The sequence below is a fragment of the Fonsecaea erecta genome, assembly GCF_001651985.1.
Source record: "Fonsecaea erecta strain CBS 125763 chromosome Unknown Scaff11, whole genome shotgun sequence".
NCBI lineage: Eukaryota > Fungi > Ascomycota > Eurotiomycetes > Chaetothyriales > Herpotrichiellaceae > Fonsecaea > Fonsecaea erecta.
The window spans coordinates 748,797-765,815 of NW_017387254.1; the positions used below are offsets into that span (position 1 = coordinate 748,797).

At 53.5% G+C, this 17,019-nt stretch overlaps 6 protein-coding genes across 6 annotated transcripts; 3 read left to right on the top strand and 3 right to left on the bottom strand.

Moving 5' to 3' along the window:
• Window positions 1–2,049: 2,049 nt before the first annotated feature.
• Window positions 2,050–4,207, bottom strand: AYL99_10458 (hypothetical protein; the record flags this gene model as incomplete). Its single annotated transcript, XM_018841964.1, has 2 exons — window positions 2,050–3,290; window positions 3,388–4,207. The coding sequence occupies 2 exons, from the start codon at window positions 4,205–4,207 to the stop codon at window positions 2,050–2,052; spliced, it is 2,061 nt and encodes a 686-aa protein (XP_018688852.1).
• Window positions 4,208–4,898: 691 nt separating this feature from the next.
• On the top strand, window positions 4,899–6,066 carry AYL99_10459 (hypothetical protein; the record flags this gene model as incomplete). The annotated part of the gene is made up of 2 exons (XM_018841965.1): window positions 4,899–5,132; window positions 5,182–6,066. The coding sequence occupies 2 exons, from the start codon at window positions 4,899–4,901 to the stop codon at window positions 6,064–6,066; spliced, it is 1,119 nt and encodes a 372-aa protein (XP_018688853.1).
• A 1,726-nt stretch (window positions 6,067–7,792) lies between these two features.
• On the bottom strand, window positions 7,793–8,872 carry AYL99_10460 (hypothetical protein; the record flags this gene model as incomplete). Its single annotated transcript, XM_018841966.1, has 1 exon — window positions 7,793–8,872. The coding sequence occupies one exon, from the start codon at window positions 8,870–8,872 to the stop codon at window positions 7,793–7,795; it is 1,080 nt and encodes a 359-aa protein (XP_018688854.1).
• A 606-nt stretch (window positions 8,873–9,478) lies between these two features.
• On the bottom strand, window positions 9,479–10,795 carry AYL99_10461 (hypothetical protein; the record flags this gene model as incomplete). Its single annotated transcript, XM_018841967.1, has 4 exons — window positions 9,479–9,715; window positions 9,836–10,274; window positions 10,372–10,462; window positions 10,531–10,795. The coding sequence occupies 4 exons, from the start codon at window positions 10,793–10,795 to the stop codon at window positions 9,479–9,481; spliced, it is 1,032 nt and encodes a 343-aa protein (XP_018688855.1).
• A 754-nt stretch (window positions 10,796–11,549) lies between these two features.
• Window positions 11,550–13,664, top strand: AYL99_10462 (hypothetical protein; the record flags this gene model as incomplete). The annotated part of the gene is made up of 5 exons (XM_018841968.1): window positions 11,550–11,745; window positions 11,826–12,182; window positions 12,262–12,575; window positions 12,629–13,049; window positions 13,114–13,664. 5 exons carry the CDS (start codon window positions 11,550–11,552, stop codon window positions 13,662–13,664), a joined length of 1,839 nt encoding a protein of 612 aa, XP_018688856.1.
• A 1,345-nt stretch (window positions 13,665–15,009) lies between these two features.
• AYL99_10463 (Dihydropyrimidinase) lies at window positions 15,010–16,845 on the top strand (the record flags this gene model as incomplete). Its single annotated transcript, XM_018841969.1, has 3 exons — window positions 15,010–15,090; window positions 15,295–15,954; window positions 16,036–16,845. 3 exons carry the CDS (start codon window positions 15,010–15,012, stop codon window positions 16,843–16,845), a joined length of 1,551 nt encoding a protein of 516 aa, XP_018688857.1.
• Between the last annotated feature and the right edge of the window lie 174 nt (window positions 16,846–17,019).

Genomic DNA, 17,019 nt, shown 5'->3' on the forward strand with positions numbered 1-17,019 from the left:
GCTGTCCGCGGCGACTACCCTAAGCGGGCCCGCATCTGTTCTGGGGCTCGTCATCCTACGGTCTTGCGAGATCTCTTTCACAGTCGCTCATTGATTATCACAAGGCCGCGAGACAAAGAATACGCTCTGAGTTTAAGGAAGAGTTGTGAATTTTGCCATCATCACAAGGGAAAACTACGGCTATACCTCGGTACCTATTTCCCAGGGATTATCGTGGTATTAGGTGTAGCGAGAACGCGATTCAATCAAAGGGACAAGAGCAGCAACAGCTTTGAGCATGACTGTCACAAAGTTCCCCAACCCATCTCACAAAGTACGTCAGCCACTAGCCCAAAAAATTCATACAAAGGAGGCGCTGAGTAACCCTCCAAATAGCACTTTGTCTCCTATTCAGCTGAGGGCGCCCGACAACCGCTGGGGCAGCAGAGTGAGCTGTCACGGAACCCAAATGGCGTATCTAGCACGCGCCATCAATCCCTGGTGTCGTCTATTCCCTGTCCGGGTAGGAACATTGTAGAAAGATATTGTAGAAGAAGCGACAATAAAGGGATGTATCGTGCCACTATCGACTGCGTGTGTAGCTGACAATGTGTGCCAGGAAATTCAATGGGCGAATGCCGGCAGGTTGATGTCATTTCCATCAGCTGGGTACTTGCGAAATCTAATCCAAAACTGAGGGAAGTTATTCAACAGGCCGTGGAGGACCATGATATTTTGGTCTACTGCTCCACTGCCGATACTGGATCAAAGTCACACCTGGATGTCTATCCCGCAAGTTACGAAGGTCTGGTTACTGCGGTCTCAGCATCGAACCATTTCAGATGGGCAAGGGTTGAATCATGCCATGATGTTCACATCATGCTTGACAGTAAGGAGGTGACGGTGTAAGGACCGAAATACATGCAACAACCAAGCAGTAGGATATCGGGCTCGTCGGTTTCTTCAGTCCTCGCGGCGGGGTTCGCTTCGCTATGTCTGTTCCTGGCTTGCATGGCCAACAACGAGAACGACTGGCTGCAATTTACCAAACGGAGCACCGTGCCTCACATCTTCCGTAAAATGCAAGAGAGCAACAGCAATCGTGTCTTCGCCCCGGTGAAGCTGTTCAATGACACCTTCGACGTCTAAGATGGCTTTTACTTGCAGGTAGCCGCCACCAACTGGACTCCAGACGTTCAGATGGTTGACGATTCAGGCGAAAATAAGCAATGTCAGTCACAGTCACATGAGGGACATGCCCGCGGACCCCTCGAGGAGGCAGGCAAGATCACATCAAGTACAGCGCGCAAATGCGGCCATTGCAGTTAGTCGGGCTAGGGACTCTGGGACGTTCAACCTCATGGTGCCATACATGACCCATGCATGAAAATCATATTCGTGTTGATTGTGTACAGCGGCAAATACATCTGAAATTGTTTCTATTACCTAGAACCTTAGGATGATCTGTTACCAGGAAGGCAAGGCCATCTGGCAGGTGATAGCCCGGAGAGACATTTAGGCCTACAAATGTAATCGTGTTCACGCTCAACTCACCTCACCGGATCAGCCAGGGTAACAGCGATCGCCCCCCGGATGCAGAAAGAACGATCTATCAGGATGAGGAAGATCTGTCGAAAGGAGCCCTTTCGATCACTCTCTCAGAAAGCAACACGAGACATACCTTCACTATTGCACTATTAGCTACCTGTCCCTGCGTTCTCTTGGCGCGGCTGCGCTGGTTGAACGTGGAACCGAAGCGTGCGCCGTCGGGGCCTCTTGAGGCCGTGGCACAACGCTCAAAAGGTGCCCGAGAGACCCCCTAGCCTGCAGCCTAGCCCGGTTGTGGCGACTGGGCAGGGCAGGGCGCCGACGACCCTCTAGAGTCCCGTCCTTCTCAGTTCCAGGTCCTGTGTACCCAAGGATCCGTCATGACCTGGGAGAAGGCGTGGAACTCTCTTTTCCCGCTTAGTACTAGTAGTAACAGACCAATGTCTCCAGCGGCGGAGTCTTTCTGCAACCGAACTGGGGTGTGCCCCACGGCAGAATCTGGCCATACTTCCTGGCCTTTGCTCAACCAAGCTCATAGACTACCTGGCTTCGCGACAGTTCAGTGTCACTGGCTTTTGGGACAGACTTGACCGAAAATTCGTTCTTCATGGCGTACGCGCGGATCTGATCTTGACCAATCACCACTGCAGCAATAGGTCCGAGATAAATATGTTCCAATGCACTCTTACCCGTTGGCCTTATAAGGTGAAGGCACCTACTGCCCTGAAAGGAGACGACTCGGTCGTCGACGGTAGTAGAGCGAGGAACCAGTAGATGCAGGGGAGCTATCTCGAGATTAGACTCCTCGTCGGTGTAGTCTTCAACGTAAGCGAACACAAAATGATCGCTCGCAAGGTATTCTGCAAATTCCCGAGACATTTCTTCGGGCCTGACCAACGTATGTCTCAACTCAAACGTTGTCGCCGAGGATTGCACATTTGAGAACACAAAAGCATATGGTGGATTTTCGATCGATACAGAGAGTCCCAGGGTGCCTCGGCGCTGCGACCCTCGCCTGACTTCGTTGAGCGATACAGACCTTCCGTAAATCGGTTTGGAACGATCCTTAGGGTGGGAAATATCTTTTTTGGCATCGATTCCGACAATCTGCTTTGCCACCTGCAGGCCTCGGAGGTACAGCTTGTTGCATTTGGCGTAGTTCTGCTGCAACACCAGGTCACCGCGAGCCATCTCGATCGAGTTGCTTACACGATACCTCGTTTCCATCTTCCGGAAGTCTATTGCCCATGCGGCTGTTTGATCATTTGACAAAGGTTTGGGACTTCGAAGTCGAAAGACATCCAAAACTGCTAGGGTTTTCGTCGTGTTGATCAGAAACTTGACAACGTCTTGGTGGACCTGGTTGATAGACTTGCTATAATCAATCGGGAATCTGGCGATTTGCATCTCCAATTCCTCTGGGACTTGCACGAAGAATTTGATTGATCGACTTGTGAGGAGACCGAGAGCTCCGTAAATCCGATCTTGTGGCTCGGTCACTTGGAATAGCAAACCCTTCTCCAACACATCGAACCAGTGTCCCACAAAGTCGCGTCCGGTATTGGATGATTGAAAGTTGCCTCGGTCGCTTCCAAAGTGCTGATACTCGTTCTGATAGGCACTCAAAGTTGCAGGCCATCGATTGGTGGTGTCTGGCACCCGCTGTAGTAGGAGTTGTGCTCCGCCAACAAAGGTTTCAAAGTCCAGCTGATTAGAGCCCGCTTGGATGAATAACCTCTTAGCTGCAAAGACTTCTTGCCGAACTAGGGGATAGAGACTGCTGTTAGCGCGAAGGATTATACGCAGGAAGCTTCCAGCGAGCACCCCCCATAGCTGATACAAATATTGCGAGCAACTCACCCCAGGTCCTTGTGAACCACGCACGCGCCAAGTGTGCAGACACATCAGTAGCAATGGTTTTGAGGTCAACTTGACAGCTTTCACTATGGTTGCTCGTGGAATTTCGATCGGCAGAGTCGCTCATTAGACGAAGGACCGCAAAAGTACGTCCAGATTCTGGCGCCGGCAGACCAATCCATGCCACTACCTTGTGAGCCTTCTCGAAAATTCTGAGCATATTTTGCACTTGTCTTGACTTTTCGGCCAGACTTTGCTGATTGACACAGATAGCATCACACCATATATATCGACTGGTAGATTCATCACGAAGATAGGTCAAGGCATGGCCCAGTTCTTTCGGGACACCAAATTTTTGATTGTTGCAAATGATTTCGCAAACAAGAGCAGGATGGCCCCAGGAATAGGAAAGCGCATCGTATAGCACTGTATCATTGGTACCATCAATTCCTAGTCCTGGGCCGTCAATGAGATTCACCACGATCAGATCGCAGGTGATAGGCGAGTCTGCATCGCCTGGGTGGAGGACAATCAAACGCGTCTGCCAGCTGGTTAGAGTCTGGTAAGCCTTTGCGTTCTCGGTCGAGATCGAAATTCTCGCATCGTCGCTGAGATATGTTGGCGTCTTCGTGTCTACCGTCAAGGGAGTGCGCATTGCCTCTTTGACCCAACAGTTTAGGTCGCATTGGGGTAGTTCCTCCTTTGCAGAAGCATCACTGTTTGCCTCAGCCTCGGAAACTCTGCTTTCGCGGCGGTCACCATTGTTGATTGCTTTGGCCGTTCCAGCCGCAGCTCTCCTTCTAGCGTAAAACAATTTTTGCATGGCAAAGGACGATGGCCGAGTTTTTAGTTTGTTTTAAATGACACCAGGAAGGTATGGACTCGACCTCATGTAATAATAGGAACAAACATGCAAGGAAGCCAGTACCTCGTAGACGGGGTCCGGTTGACGTGGAGCTTCAAGTACTCGGTACTTATTCTTAGCCTAAACTGGGGCAAGCGGCTTGGCGGCTTGGCGGCGCGGATGATCGCCGCGAGGTCGTGCCAGCCTGACCATATCATACTCTCCCGGTCTTGCATCCCACATCCGCCTCGTCGCAATCTATGCTGCTTGTCCTCTGGACTCCTAAGCCAGCACATGTTTTGAAGTGCACAGACCTCAGTTTCTTAAAGCTTCAAGTTCTACCTCGGTGAGAGAATTGAGCTCAGTTACGATGGGTACGTGGTTGATGCCCTCCTGACTCGCTAGGCCTTTTGAGAATCTAACGTGTTGATTAGCGGCTAGTAATCTTCGAAAGCATTTTTCGCAAACTGCGCACCCCTCCCGGGACAGTATATACATTCCGGATGAAGCCTCCCCAGACCATAATGAGAGAACCGGCCTTCTGTCTCGTATATCGGCTACGGATGAAGTCTCCTCAGACCATAATGAGAGAACCCCCTTTCTGTCCCGTATCACGAGTAGTGAAAACGTAGCATTTACATTGCGAAAAGTGGGAAGGCTATGTGCTTCCATGTGGGAAGTGTTGGGCGGACGATATCTTCACGCCTTAATCATCTTATTTCCCCTGGCGTGTGTTGCAAACGCCAGGGAATGGGGTTCAGCCTCACAGCTTGCTTTGAATGTGTTGGCAATCATCCCGCTGCCATCCATCGTGGACACTTGCACTCTTGAATTAAGTGCAGCTCTGAACCCTGTCCTGGGTGGCATCCTCCATGCGACTTTTGCTAATACGACAGAGCTGGTGGTGAGTACCTAGTTCTTTTGCTCGTGGGAGTTACGCTGACTTGCCTCAGCTAGGTCTTGTGGCGCTCAGATACTACGAACTGCAAATTGTACAAGCCACTGTCCTTGGAAATATCCTGCTGAACCTTGTGTTCTTTACTGGTTGTTGTTGCTTCGCTGGCGGCCTCAATCATCAATATCAACACTACAGCTCCTTGCTCGTCTCCCACTTGTCCATCTTTGCCATCGTCCTAATTGGCATTCTGATGATGCCAACCGCGCTGGCCTCAACGACAAAATCCACCCCTGCCAATGGAAAACGACATGGACACGATGGAAGTCTGACCCTGGGATTAGCGATCGTTTTGCTGATAGTCTATTGCGCATATGTTTACTTCCAGGTCTCGTCTCATGCCAACCTGTTCGATGAAGACGAATCTCCTAGGGAAGTGGAAGAAAGCAATGACATTTTGCACCCGCTGCCAACGGGCATTTTACTGTCTTGCTCAGTTTGCTTAATTGTACTCTGTACACGCAACATCCTGAACAGCATTCCGGGGATGGTAAGCGATTTTGGGGTAAGCAAAAACTTCATCGGCTTCATCGTCTTTCCAATTATTGCGAACGCGGCCGATTTTGAATCACACATACTCGTGGCTCGGAAGAATCGTCTGCCGCTTGCCTTTGGCTTCATATTAGCGACGGTCATACAGACTATCCTATTTGTGGTGCCGGTCTTGATCATTGCTGGACGGATCGCTGGTATGGATGAACTGAAGATGGCTTTCGACCCCGTCGCGGCGATAGCAGTGTTCATCTCGTCTCTGATTGCGGTCCTACTCCTTCGGAGTACTTCGACAACATATTTCGAAGGCATGCTTCTTCTGGCATTGTATTCCATTATTGTAATGACTCTTTATGACGTTAAGGAGCCTGAGGGGCTAGGACCGCCATAGGGACTTTGCCAGGGATCCATTTCAGGCTACTGTGCCGCTCCAAACCCATCACTCAGAAGCCGCTCGACATGCCGCCGGCCAGTACCTGGATCTCTGGACCTCTACCGAGCCGTTAAGCGCTCCGACGACGTACGTCATGCTATTTGGACAGCAAAGACTGGGAGACTTAAAATAATTATGATGGGCGTGTGCCTCGAAGCAAGACAAGGCGGTGCCGCTCTTTGCTCACCTCGGTTCTTGGAGCCCGGAACATCGCCAATGTGTGTCACCAGTAAAAGGGTGCATTTCACATCCAATCTCAACTGTGCTTTTCTTTCTGACCATACCCCAATTCTGTTATTTAGAATCATCAGGCTCTGGATCCCCTCCTAGCGTGCACTCAAATGTTAGGCCTTAGCGTGGCACTGACCAAAACTGTGTGAAATTGTGCCTCGATCAGACAATAAGGGACGCTTTTTGCTAAAGCACGTCACGCGATCTATTAGACACTACGGATCTCGAATTGTACAGACGGAAGCTATCAGTGTCTCGGCTCGAGCAACACCGCAGAATGCTACGCATACCACGCGGGCTGCTTCTTCCTCATCGAGAACAACCGCACTGTTCCGGCAAAACCTACATATAACTCTAGCACTAGCACAACGACTGCACCGACAACGTCATTGGGCATCGCCATCCTCATCAAGTGCTACGGCTCCACCATTCTCGTCGACTGTCACTGCCTCGCAGTCAAAGGTTCGCATTCTCTTTCAACAGGTTCACAGGCAGGCATTAGTGTCGGCGTCAGCGCAGTCGGACTCGTGGTCCTCAGCCTTATCTACTAATTCTAATCATCATATAGTGCGAAGCCTGGGCGATGCGCACAACACGCGAGGCTGCCCGCAGCGACCGATTAGGTTCAAGCCACGTGGGCGAGGTCGCCTGTTCTTGCCAGCGCCACTTCAACCTGTTCAAGCCGCATTTTCCACTTTTGCTGAGAAGACTCTTTTCTCTTACATAGTATTTCCTCCACCAGTTGGCTTGAGCTGGCTTGAGAAAAGCAGACTCCATTTCGGGCGCAATAAACACAAGAGCTGCCACATGGGTGCTTCGCCCTTCGATCGAGAGGGATTAGTGCGGCAACGATGAGAAATGCAAGAGCACACAGTGTGTCTCTAAACGGAGGGCTGATGCAGGTGGGACAGGGGGGGTGGCATTCAATAGAAGCAGTCTTTTTCTCCCCATCACTTCCGACTTCTGTCCTTTAGACCGCTTTTGAGGCCCTCGTTAAATTTGACAGCCTGGAGGAGGGACGACTTTTGGGCCACTGCGTCGATGTGGTCAGCAAGGTGAGCTGGCCCAGCCGAGCCTGAGCCGACGTTGAGCCGGATGCGAGCCAGCCTGAGAAAAAGCCGCCGCATGGTCACGTGGATTGGAAGGGAGACGGGCGTCGAGATTCCGGTCGTGAAACACGGAATCCCATCTCACCCTCTCCCTCACAACAAGCTGCCCGTCACTACTCTGGCATGGTGCATTCCACATCTCCCCCTAACCGCCCCCCGAATCCAGTCCAAGGTTCAGGAAGATTCCCCCGTGACAAGGAATGTGGGCTCCATTGGTGTGATCTCAGGTCGTGGAGATCGTCAGGCACTTGCTCTTCAGAACCGGCTTCATCCATGTTGACGTCATGTTGTGCATGTGTAGCAGAACCATGGCTGCTATTCCTCAGCCAAACCTCAGCCAAACCTCAGCCAAACCTCAGCTTGGGACACACAAACACCAGCAGAAACGCCACCACCCACATCGCAAAGATCATGCCGTAAAGCTTTAGTCGTCCCAACCAGCCTTCTTCCTCGCTCATGCGTTTCAGGAATGCCATGTTCTTGCTCGCCGCCTCCATCCCACTCAGGCTGACATCTAGTCCTTCCATCGCCCGCCCTAGTATGCCCTTGTCTTGTTCCAGAGAGAATTGAAGCTTCCTCTGCTCCTGTTTGAGCTGGGCTGCCATTTTGACCAAAGACGCCGTAATGTCTTCGTGCACGCGCGAAGAGTCCAATAGTGACCGCTCTGTCCCAGCGAGATTTGAGACGCCGCTCGCCTGCGCTTCGGTTTTGCTCGTTTCGCCTTGTCCTTGGCCTCGTCGCCGCAGATTTGAAGACCCAAATAGTTCTTCCCTTGCATTCTTGTCCTTTGGTGCGACTCCCCTAAGATGTTCCTCCTCCACGCTCTTGATGGGTTTTCCTTCTGTTAGCGGGTCATCCTGCGCTCCCTCCTTCCCTGATATACCCTCTGTCGCCGGAGACTGCGCCTGCAGAAAGTCGTAAAGGGTTTCTCCTCCATCTTCGACAATGGGCGGCTTCCACTCCTCCGGGCCCATCATTTCCACCTCCCTCCCAATCTCTTCTATCCGGTCGCGCAATGCCTTGATGATCCTTCTCTTTTCGGCCAGATCTTTGATGGCCTCGTATTTAGCCCGCTGCACACGAATAGCCTGTGCTTTGCGCTCTAGTTGTAGTAGGAGTGTGCGGGCTCCCTCGACATTGTGTAGCCATTTTGTGCGGTGGTACGGCAATGGAGACCACAACTCGGCCTGGACTTGCTTTTGCAGCGGGGTTAATGCGGCGGTGTTGTGGGTAACGGCAGAAGGAGCAGGAGGCGTGAGGAGGATCAACTGTTGGTATCGTGTAAGGGTGCGGTGGAGGTTGAGGTAGCTGACTTCATGCTGGAAGGGTCGGCTTGGGGCAGTGTCTGTTGTTGACACGGGATCCCGTCTTTGGCCCGCACCAAAGGGGAGCGCGACGGGTCGAAGTGCCGTGGTTAAAGACATGGAGATGGGGGTCCGTGTAGATACCTGGATGTTCTGGTTTCGTCGCCTGCTCGCGACGAGGTCAAGAGAGCAAGCCAAACTCCTGGAACCACTCGTGCTTTATTCCTTTCGTTGTTTCCCCGGATCTGTCGTAAACGTGTCCATTTAGGCAGGAAATTGAGCCTATGGCAGAAAGGCTAGTGGGTGTCGGCAGCCACCGAGGAGCGAAGCGGCCTGGGCATCACTAAGCCTAATTCAGCTTCTTGATGCTACCGCGAGCCAGCAGGATGATTCCTCCTCCGAGTCTTCTTCCATCCTGAGCTGTGTTGATCGTCCACAGTGCCAGCTGGTCCAATTCATGAGGGACCGTAAAATCTTTTAAAGCTCAGCAATTGTTCGTTTGATATCTTCAGCATTTTCTCCCCCTCTGTTCGTCCCACCGAGGTCCTGATTGCTCTGGCACAGGCTCCCTACGGCTACTGTCGACGTTAAAGTCGATACTTCAATTACCGAAACAGTTTTGGCTTCGACTGTTTGGATTTGATATATATTCACTGCTTGCATTTTACCCTCTCACCCGGCTTCGTTCTCATCTCTCCAGCTCCAGTTCTGACTCTTCTTTCTTTTCTACCCTGAACCCTCCATCCAATCATATCTATAATTCTGCGGTGCGGTGTCGTAGTAGTCGACGTAATGACTCGGCTCCATGGAAAAGTTGTCGCGGTGCTGGTCGAACTCGACGGCGTCGTCGGCGATATAGTTGGCCATAATCTCCATGGGGAGTTTGTTGGCTCGGCTCTGGAACCATTCGGCCTGGGAGAGTGGGAGATTGAGGCGGGTGACGAAGTTGGGGTACCATGGCGCCTGCAGGACGAACATGGTGTCAGGGAACAGATCAGAACCTGACACAATGCATGGCAGGGGAAGAAAGGGACCAATCCCAGACTCAAAACTGGCGGCTGGGGAGAATGCAAGAGCACTTACCATCCAAATCTGGGCCACCATGATCCGATCCTGCTCTGTCGCGTTCGGCATCCCGGCATGCCACGTTCGGAAATCTCTGAGCATCACGTCCCCTTTCTTCATGGTCGCCCGTACAGGCGGTCTCACGGCCCTCCGTGCCTCGACGGCCTCCTCGAGCACCGGACACGACGGCGTGCCGACCTTTTGCTTCCCAAAGACCGTCTCCGGGGTGGCTATGGTCTGGTCGCGCTCATCGGTGAAGGCGTGCGAGCCAAGCCAGAATTCCGTGGCGCCGTTCTCGAGCGTGAAGTCGTTGAGCGCCGTGTTGGCCACGATGACGAACGGGCATTTCGGGTGGCGGAAGCGCGTGTCCTTGTGCACGGGCTGGCGGAGGCCACCCGTGCCGGCGAGGGCGTTGTTGCCGGTCGACATGATCCATTTGGGGTTGGCCCCGAGGTAGCTACGCATAGGTCAGCTCAGGACTTTTTGAACGACGAGAAGGCGGGAGAGTTCATTGCTCTTGGTGAGTATGGAAGATACAGAGACGAAAGACTTACGCGTTCATCACCTGGACCACGAAAGGGTTGAAATGGACATCTTCAAACAACAGCTCTGGCTTCGTAAAGGGAGGAGCCTGTAATATATTGGCTGCTCGCCCGAGGATGCATCAACATCTCCAATCTTGTCCGTGGGATTGCCGGTTCATCTGCACTCACATTTCACCCCCTGATTGTACACTTTCGCCCCGGCATGTCTCTCCCTCAAGATTCGGTCCCGGTCACCGCTCATGTGCTTGTGCAGGATGTCGCAGTGCTCAGGGTCCACGACGCCTTTGAGGACCACCATGCCATCTTGATGGAGTCCTTCAAGGGCCATTTGCAGGGCCGGGGCAGAGTAGGATCCCTTCCTGACATCTTCTTCCGTCAGGGGCACGCGACGTGGCCCATCGGGCTTGGTTTCCTTGAGAATGGCAGATGGCATGATTATTGAACCTGATACCTGACAAGAGATACTGTTGTGTCTTGGATCCTGAGCCCTGGGTATCGTGGTACCCTGTGTTTTTTTAATTCTCTCCTCTCCTGTCTAATTAGTAATTATAGGAGTGTTCAAGACTCTCTTGTTTTTCGTTTCACCTCCACAGACTGCTCTGAATCCAACATGTTCCCCATCCGGAGAACACATCAAGCTATCCGGCACATCGGGGCCACGAGGTTAAGGATTTGGGCTCCGTATCGGTCCCTCGGTCGGAGTCGAACCAGGATGCGGGTTGGTATCCACCGTTGATAAGGACAATTGGTGATCGACCGTACTAGATACGAGCCAGACCTGCCGGTGATCGGCTGGACAAGGTTAGTGTCTGTGCGAAGCGGGAGACATTGGAACGTTGAACTTATCTTGTCAGACACCACCAGGGGGGTGGACGTTATATTGCCGGATACGCGCGATAGGCTTGTGACAGCCACACAGATTGATAGGATTGCCATTGCGTGGACCTAGATGGCTAGCCTGGATTCTTCAAGTTGCATTGGGCCTGTGTTGCAATGGACTTGTTGCCACCGTGAGTGAAGGAGGCGTTGAGGAGGAGTTGGATGCGAGCAAGGTTGCGAGTCCTGCTGGTGGTATATCAAACGACGCCGCTCCCATCCAACATCTAACATACGGTGGTCCTCCGTGTGTCCATCCTTTGGAGTATTTCACTCCTCTTCGTTCAGTCTGGTCTTGTCCAACTCTCAGCATGGACACCTACAACCCAGACAAACCCCGGATCACCGGCATCAATGCCTTTCGCCCCAAGAACCTCCTTGCCTCGTTCCGCATCAAGAAGGCCAACTTCAAACGTGGTATCCAGAGCAAGGAGAACTTCAAGCAGTACCTCCGGACCCCAGGTTCGAATGCGGATGCTACAGGGTCGTATTCCTGGATCAATGATGGTATGCTCCCCGTTCCGTGGCCCTCTCTGCCCGTTTCGAGATCAACGTCGTCCTCATGACCTCGAAACTGACTGCGTTAGACCTCCTCCCAACTCCCCCTGAAGCCCGGACCTGGGCCTGGTGGAACTACTTCTTCTTCTACTTCTCCCTGTCCATGGACAACTGGACGCTGGGATCGGTCATGATCGGCTGCGGCCTGAACTGGTGGCAGTCCATCCTGATCGTCTTCTTCAGCCAGGTGCTGAGTTCGGTGGCCATGGCCATCAACTCGCGGTCTGGAGAGGTCTACCATGTCGGATATCCCATCATCTCTCGCGCAGTGTTCGGCACATGGGGCGCATACTACGTCGTCTTTGCGCGTGCCGTGTTGGCCATCGTCTACTACGCCATCAAGCTGTACATTGGATCATCCTTTGTGGTGAACATGTTGACGGCCGGTATGACATGATTTCTTTGGTGTGCAGAGAGGACAAGATCTGTCCGGAGGTCTTTTATTAATACTGACACCGGACACAGTATTTGGCAACTCATACCGCAACCTGCACAACTCCATTCCTGCGTCCGTGGGCATGTCCTCGGCCCAGTTTATCGCTTTCTTCCTCTACTGGCTCGCCCACATCCCCTTCACCCTCCTCCGACCTTACCAGTTGCGCTGGGTCTTCACCCTCAAGATGTGCACAGTCGTGCCGGCCTGCTTTGGTCTGTTCATTTTCTGCATGGCCAACACCAAGGGTAACATCGGTGGAGGGATCCCTGGAGCACCGGCTTCGACGTCGACCAGCTTCGCCTGGTTCGTCGTGTACGCCTTCAACAGCGGTCTGGGTAACACTGTAAGTTTCTGTCCGATCCCCAAAACTTGACAAAGAGAGTGTACACTCACCAGTACAAGGCCAATATCATTACCAACCAACCCGATTTCAGCCGTTGGGCCAAATACAAGTACGCCTCGGTGTGGCCGCAGCTGATCGCCAACCCCATCAGCGTGACCATCTCGGCCTCGCTGGGCATCTTGGCCACGTCGGCGATCAACCATTCGTGGGGTCTCGAGCTGTGGAATCCGTGGGATCTCCTCGACGCCATCATGCAGCGATACGACACCTCGGCGGTGCGATTTGCCATCTTTCTGTGTGCCAGCTTTTGGGCCTTGTTGATTCTGGGCACGAATGTGGCGGCCAACATGATTCCCTTCGGGGCGGACAGTACGCTGCTGCTGCCACGGTATATCAACATTACTCGAGGGCAGTTCCTGGGGCTGTGTCTCGCGTGGGCGGTCAATCCATGGCAGATTCTCCGATCGGCGACAGGTAAGAACGCGCGCGCCGCCTTGCTTGATAAATATTGTGCACCGAGTTACTCACGGTTCTCCAGTGTTCCTCAACTTCCTCGGCGGCTACATCATCTTCATGGCCTCGGCCGTGGGCATCATGATCGCCGAATACTTCATCATGACTAAGGGCAACATCTTCCTGCAGCACCTGTACGACGGCAAGCGCACCAACCCGCACTACTACTACTACCGCGGGTGGAACGTGCAGGCCTACATCGCCTACATCGTCGGCGTGGTCATCCCCTTCCCGGGATTCTGCGGCTCCCTGGGCGCCAACGTGTCCGAGACGGCCATGAACCTGGGCCACTTGGGGTGGTGTCTGTCGTTTGTCGTCTCCATCGCCGTCTACGTGCCGCTGTGCTACTTCTGGCCGACCAAGAACCAGAAGCTGATCAGGAGCATGGGCCTGAAGTTCGAGGAGACCGCGCTGGAGGAGTTCAATCCGGCCGATCTCCCGAACTTCCACTCGGCCGTCATTCATGGGCGCGAGGTCGTGCATGGAGAGCCGGAGGAGGATGTCGAGTCGGCATCGGCGTCGGCGACCGAGAAAGGTGTCGAGCAGAGTACCGTGGTGGCGTCCAAGGTGGCGTGATTGCTATCGTCGTAGTAGATAGATATACGTACATGAAAGAGGGCGACGAGATGAGGGGAATAGGTGGATGCTCCTGGGTTCATGAGCATGAGAGAAGGATCGTAGGTCTGAGATCTAGAATACGAGCTGGATTCATTCATGACCATTGATCCTATTCCTACTTCCTTGTGCATGAACCGTAGACAAACACAGACGCAACCTTGAGATCTATACCGAGTATCCCATACCACATACCTACCACTACTGTATACAACCACGGCCCACCCTTCAGACAATTCCTGAATACCTGTATCTATCATTCATTACCTTTCAAGACGAATTGATACATAGTCTAGAAAAGGACCATTCTTAAAAAGAGCCGAAAGTGTCACATTCAGTACACAATGCAGCAAAGAAGCCTAGCCTCGTTGTTCCCGCGCTCAACGAACTTCCTATCCGGCTCTTCGCTCATGTCCGAACCTCCTATCTACAGACCACGCGTCCCCAGTAAATTACACGCCATTCTGTCGACCAAAAGTCTCCCCCCGGATTTCATCCCACTCGTCCCTTCTTCTCGCGTATCAATTAGTCGAGAGATCGGCCAAGTCCATCGTTCACCCTGGGCTGTGCCGGAGTGGTTCTGGTGCTCGTGGTGCTTTTGACCTTGAATGTTTTTGGCTGAGCCGGATAACAGGTGCCCGGCTTGATGGTCCCGTCTATTCGTATCTCTGTCTTTCCTACCCCGTTCCTCAGTTCTCTCCAGGGCCTGGTTCCAGGCTATGCCGCCTCCTTCCAGGCCTCTATGTTGGGCCCCCTCGCTTCACCCGTCCGCCGTTCAACCCGACATCGGCTCTTCCGTCAACTCCCCTGCCCTGCGAAGGGAGTGTGGGCAGATCCATCGGTGGTCTCGCTGGTCCGCTTTCCGTATGCTGAGCAGGTGCATAGGATAGGATAAACCAGCTAGCGTCTTGGTCGAGGGCGCCCCATAGGAACCCCCGTCTTGACAAGTCCACGCACGGATTTTTCGAACCTGTTGATCGGCTTCGAGCGAGGACGGATGATTCGCAGCTCGTCCTGCCTGGTGTGTGTGCGTCAATCCTTCCTTCTCCCAATGGGCATTCATTCATTCCGTTCATCGAGAAGCCGAACATTCGGGTCGAGCTTGGCTTTGGGGACATAGTTGTTGAAGACTGGAAATTTTGTTTTGTAGATTTTGTTGACACAGTCGCGTATCACCTTCTTTTGACTCTTCCGTAATACTCAATTAATACTCGATTGTTTTCGGTTTTTTCTTCTTCTTTTCGATCTCGGTGTGCTGCTGCTGCTCTCTGGGGCGAGATCGAGCAAGGTCCAACTAAAAGATATTATGGAGTTCGACCTGATCGTGCGCAATGGCAATGTCGTGACCGCGTCGGATATTTGGTATAACTGCGACATTGGAGTCAAGGTGAGTAAAAAAACAATAGCAAGGGACGATGGAATATATTCCCCTCTTGCTCATGGTGGTTGGGAGCACACAACTGTAAAACAGTGGGAATAGAGGGAATAGAGGGGGCAGAAGTTGCGAAAGACCTGGAGTGGAAAAGAAGAAATCACTCTTCTCCTGCTGAGCAACTTCGAGGTATACCAGACTGACACCTCTGCTCATCAGGATGGCACCATCGTCGCCGTGGCCCGCAACCTCCCCATCCGCAACGGCGACCAGGTCACGATCCTCGACGCCGAGGGCGCGTACATCACGCCCGGCGGCATCGACACGCACGTGCATCTCAGCCAGCTGTACGAGGCGTCGGTGGACAGCCTGATGCGCACGCAGATCACCAACGGCCAAATACCCGACCTGGCCAACTACACCAACGACACGTACGACACGGGCACGCGCAGCGCCGTGGCCGGCGGCACCACCACTGTCATCACCTTCGCCAGCCAGCTGCGCAACGACGAGAGCCTGGTGCCCGTGCTGGAGGAGTACGCCAAGCTGGCCGACGGCCAGTCGTACTGCGACTACGGCTTCCACATGATCCTGTCGAACCCCACCAAGCACGTCCTCGACGTCGACCTGCCCATGATGGTCGAGCGATACGGCATCACCAGCGTCAAGATCTACATGACCTACAAGGCCTTTCAGCTCCGCGACTATCAGATCCTGGACGTCATGCACGCGGCACGTCGGCTGGGGATCACGACCATGGTGCACGCCGAGAATGCCGACGTGATCGATTGGATGACCGAGCACCTGGAGGAGCAGGGCATGACGGCGCCGTATCATCATGGCACGTCGAGGCCACCGATTGTCGAGGCGGAGGCGACGGTAAGTCATTTTCACCATGCTGGTGGAATGGGAAAGAGGCAACAAGACCAAGGGTTGACGACGTCTTTGTGTGTCTTTTAGAATCGAGCCATCGTCCTGGCCGAGCTCATGGACACGCCCATCCTCCTCGTCCACATCTCCGGCGGCCACGCCACCCGGGTCATCCGTGACGCCCAAACCCGTCTCTTACCGGTGCACGGCGAAACCTGTCCGCAGTACCTGTTCCTTCTGGCTGAAAGCATGAAAAAGGACGGTTTCGAAGGCGCCAAGTGCGTCTGCTCGCCGCCGATCCGCGAAGAGGCCGCCGACCAGGACGCCATCTGGACGGGGATCAAGAACGGCACCTTCACCACCTTGTCGTCGGACCACGCGCCCATCAAGTTCGACCACCCGCAGGGCAAGCTGCGCGGTCTGGCCCACGGCGGCGGCGAGCAGGGCAAGTTCCAGTACATCCCCAACGGGCTGCCCGGGGTCGAGACGCGGGTGCCGCTGCTGTGGTCCGGCGGCGTGCTCACGGGACGCATCACACCACAGAAGTTTGTGGAAGTCACGGCGACGAATCCGGCCAAGCTGTACGGCTTGACCAACAAAGGGACCATCGGCCCCGGGTTTGACGCGGACTTGACCATCTGGTACCCGCAAGACAAGTTCAAACCGTTCAAATTGACCAACGACATGTTGCACCATGCTATTGACTATACTCCCTTCGAAGGCGTCGAGTTCAAGAACTGGCCGCGGTATACCCTGGTCAGAGGCACGGTTGTCTTCAAGGAGGGCGAGGTTGTGGGTAAGCTGGGCTATGGCAAGTATCAGCGCCGGACCAAGAGTACGCTGGGTGGGCCGCGAAATGAGTTTCTGAGTGAGTGGCGGCCGAAGTATCCTGCGAATTAGCGTCAGACAGTGGAATACATAGACAGGTAGAAAGATTAACACGCCAGATTCCAGCACCACCATGCACTTCAGCTAGGTAGACTCATGCTGAGAGCAGGATGTAAGGCTGGAGTTCTGCCGAAATTCCGAGATCGGATTTGACCGTTTCGTGCCCAATCGCCGGGTGATGGTCCC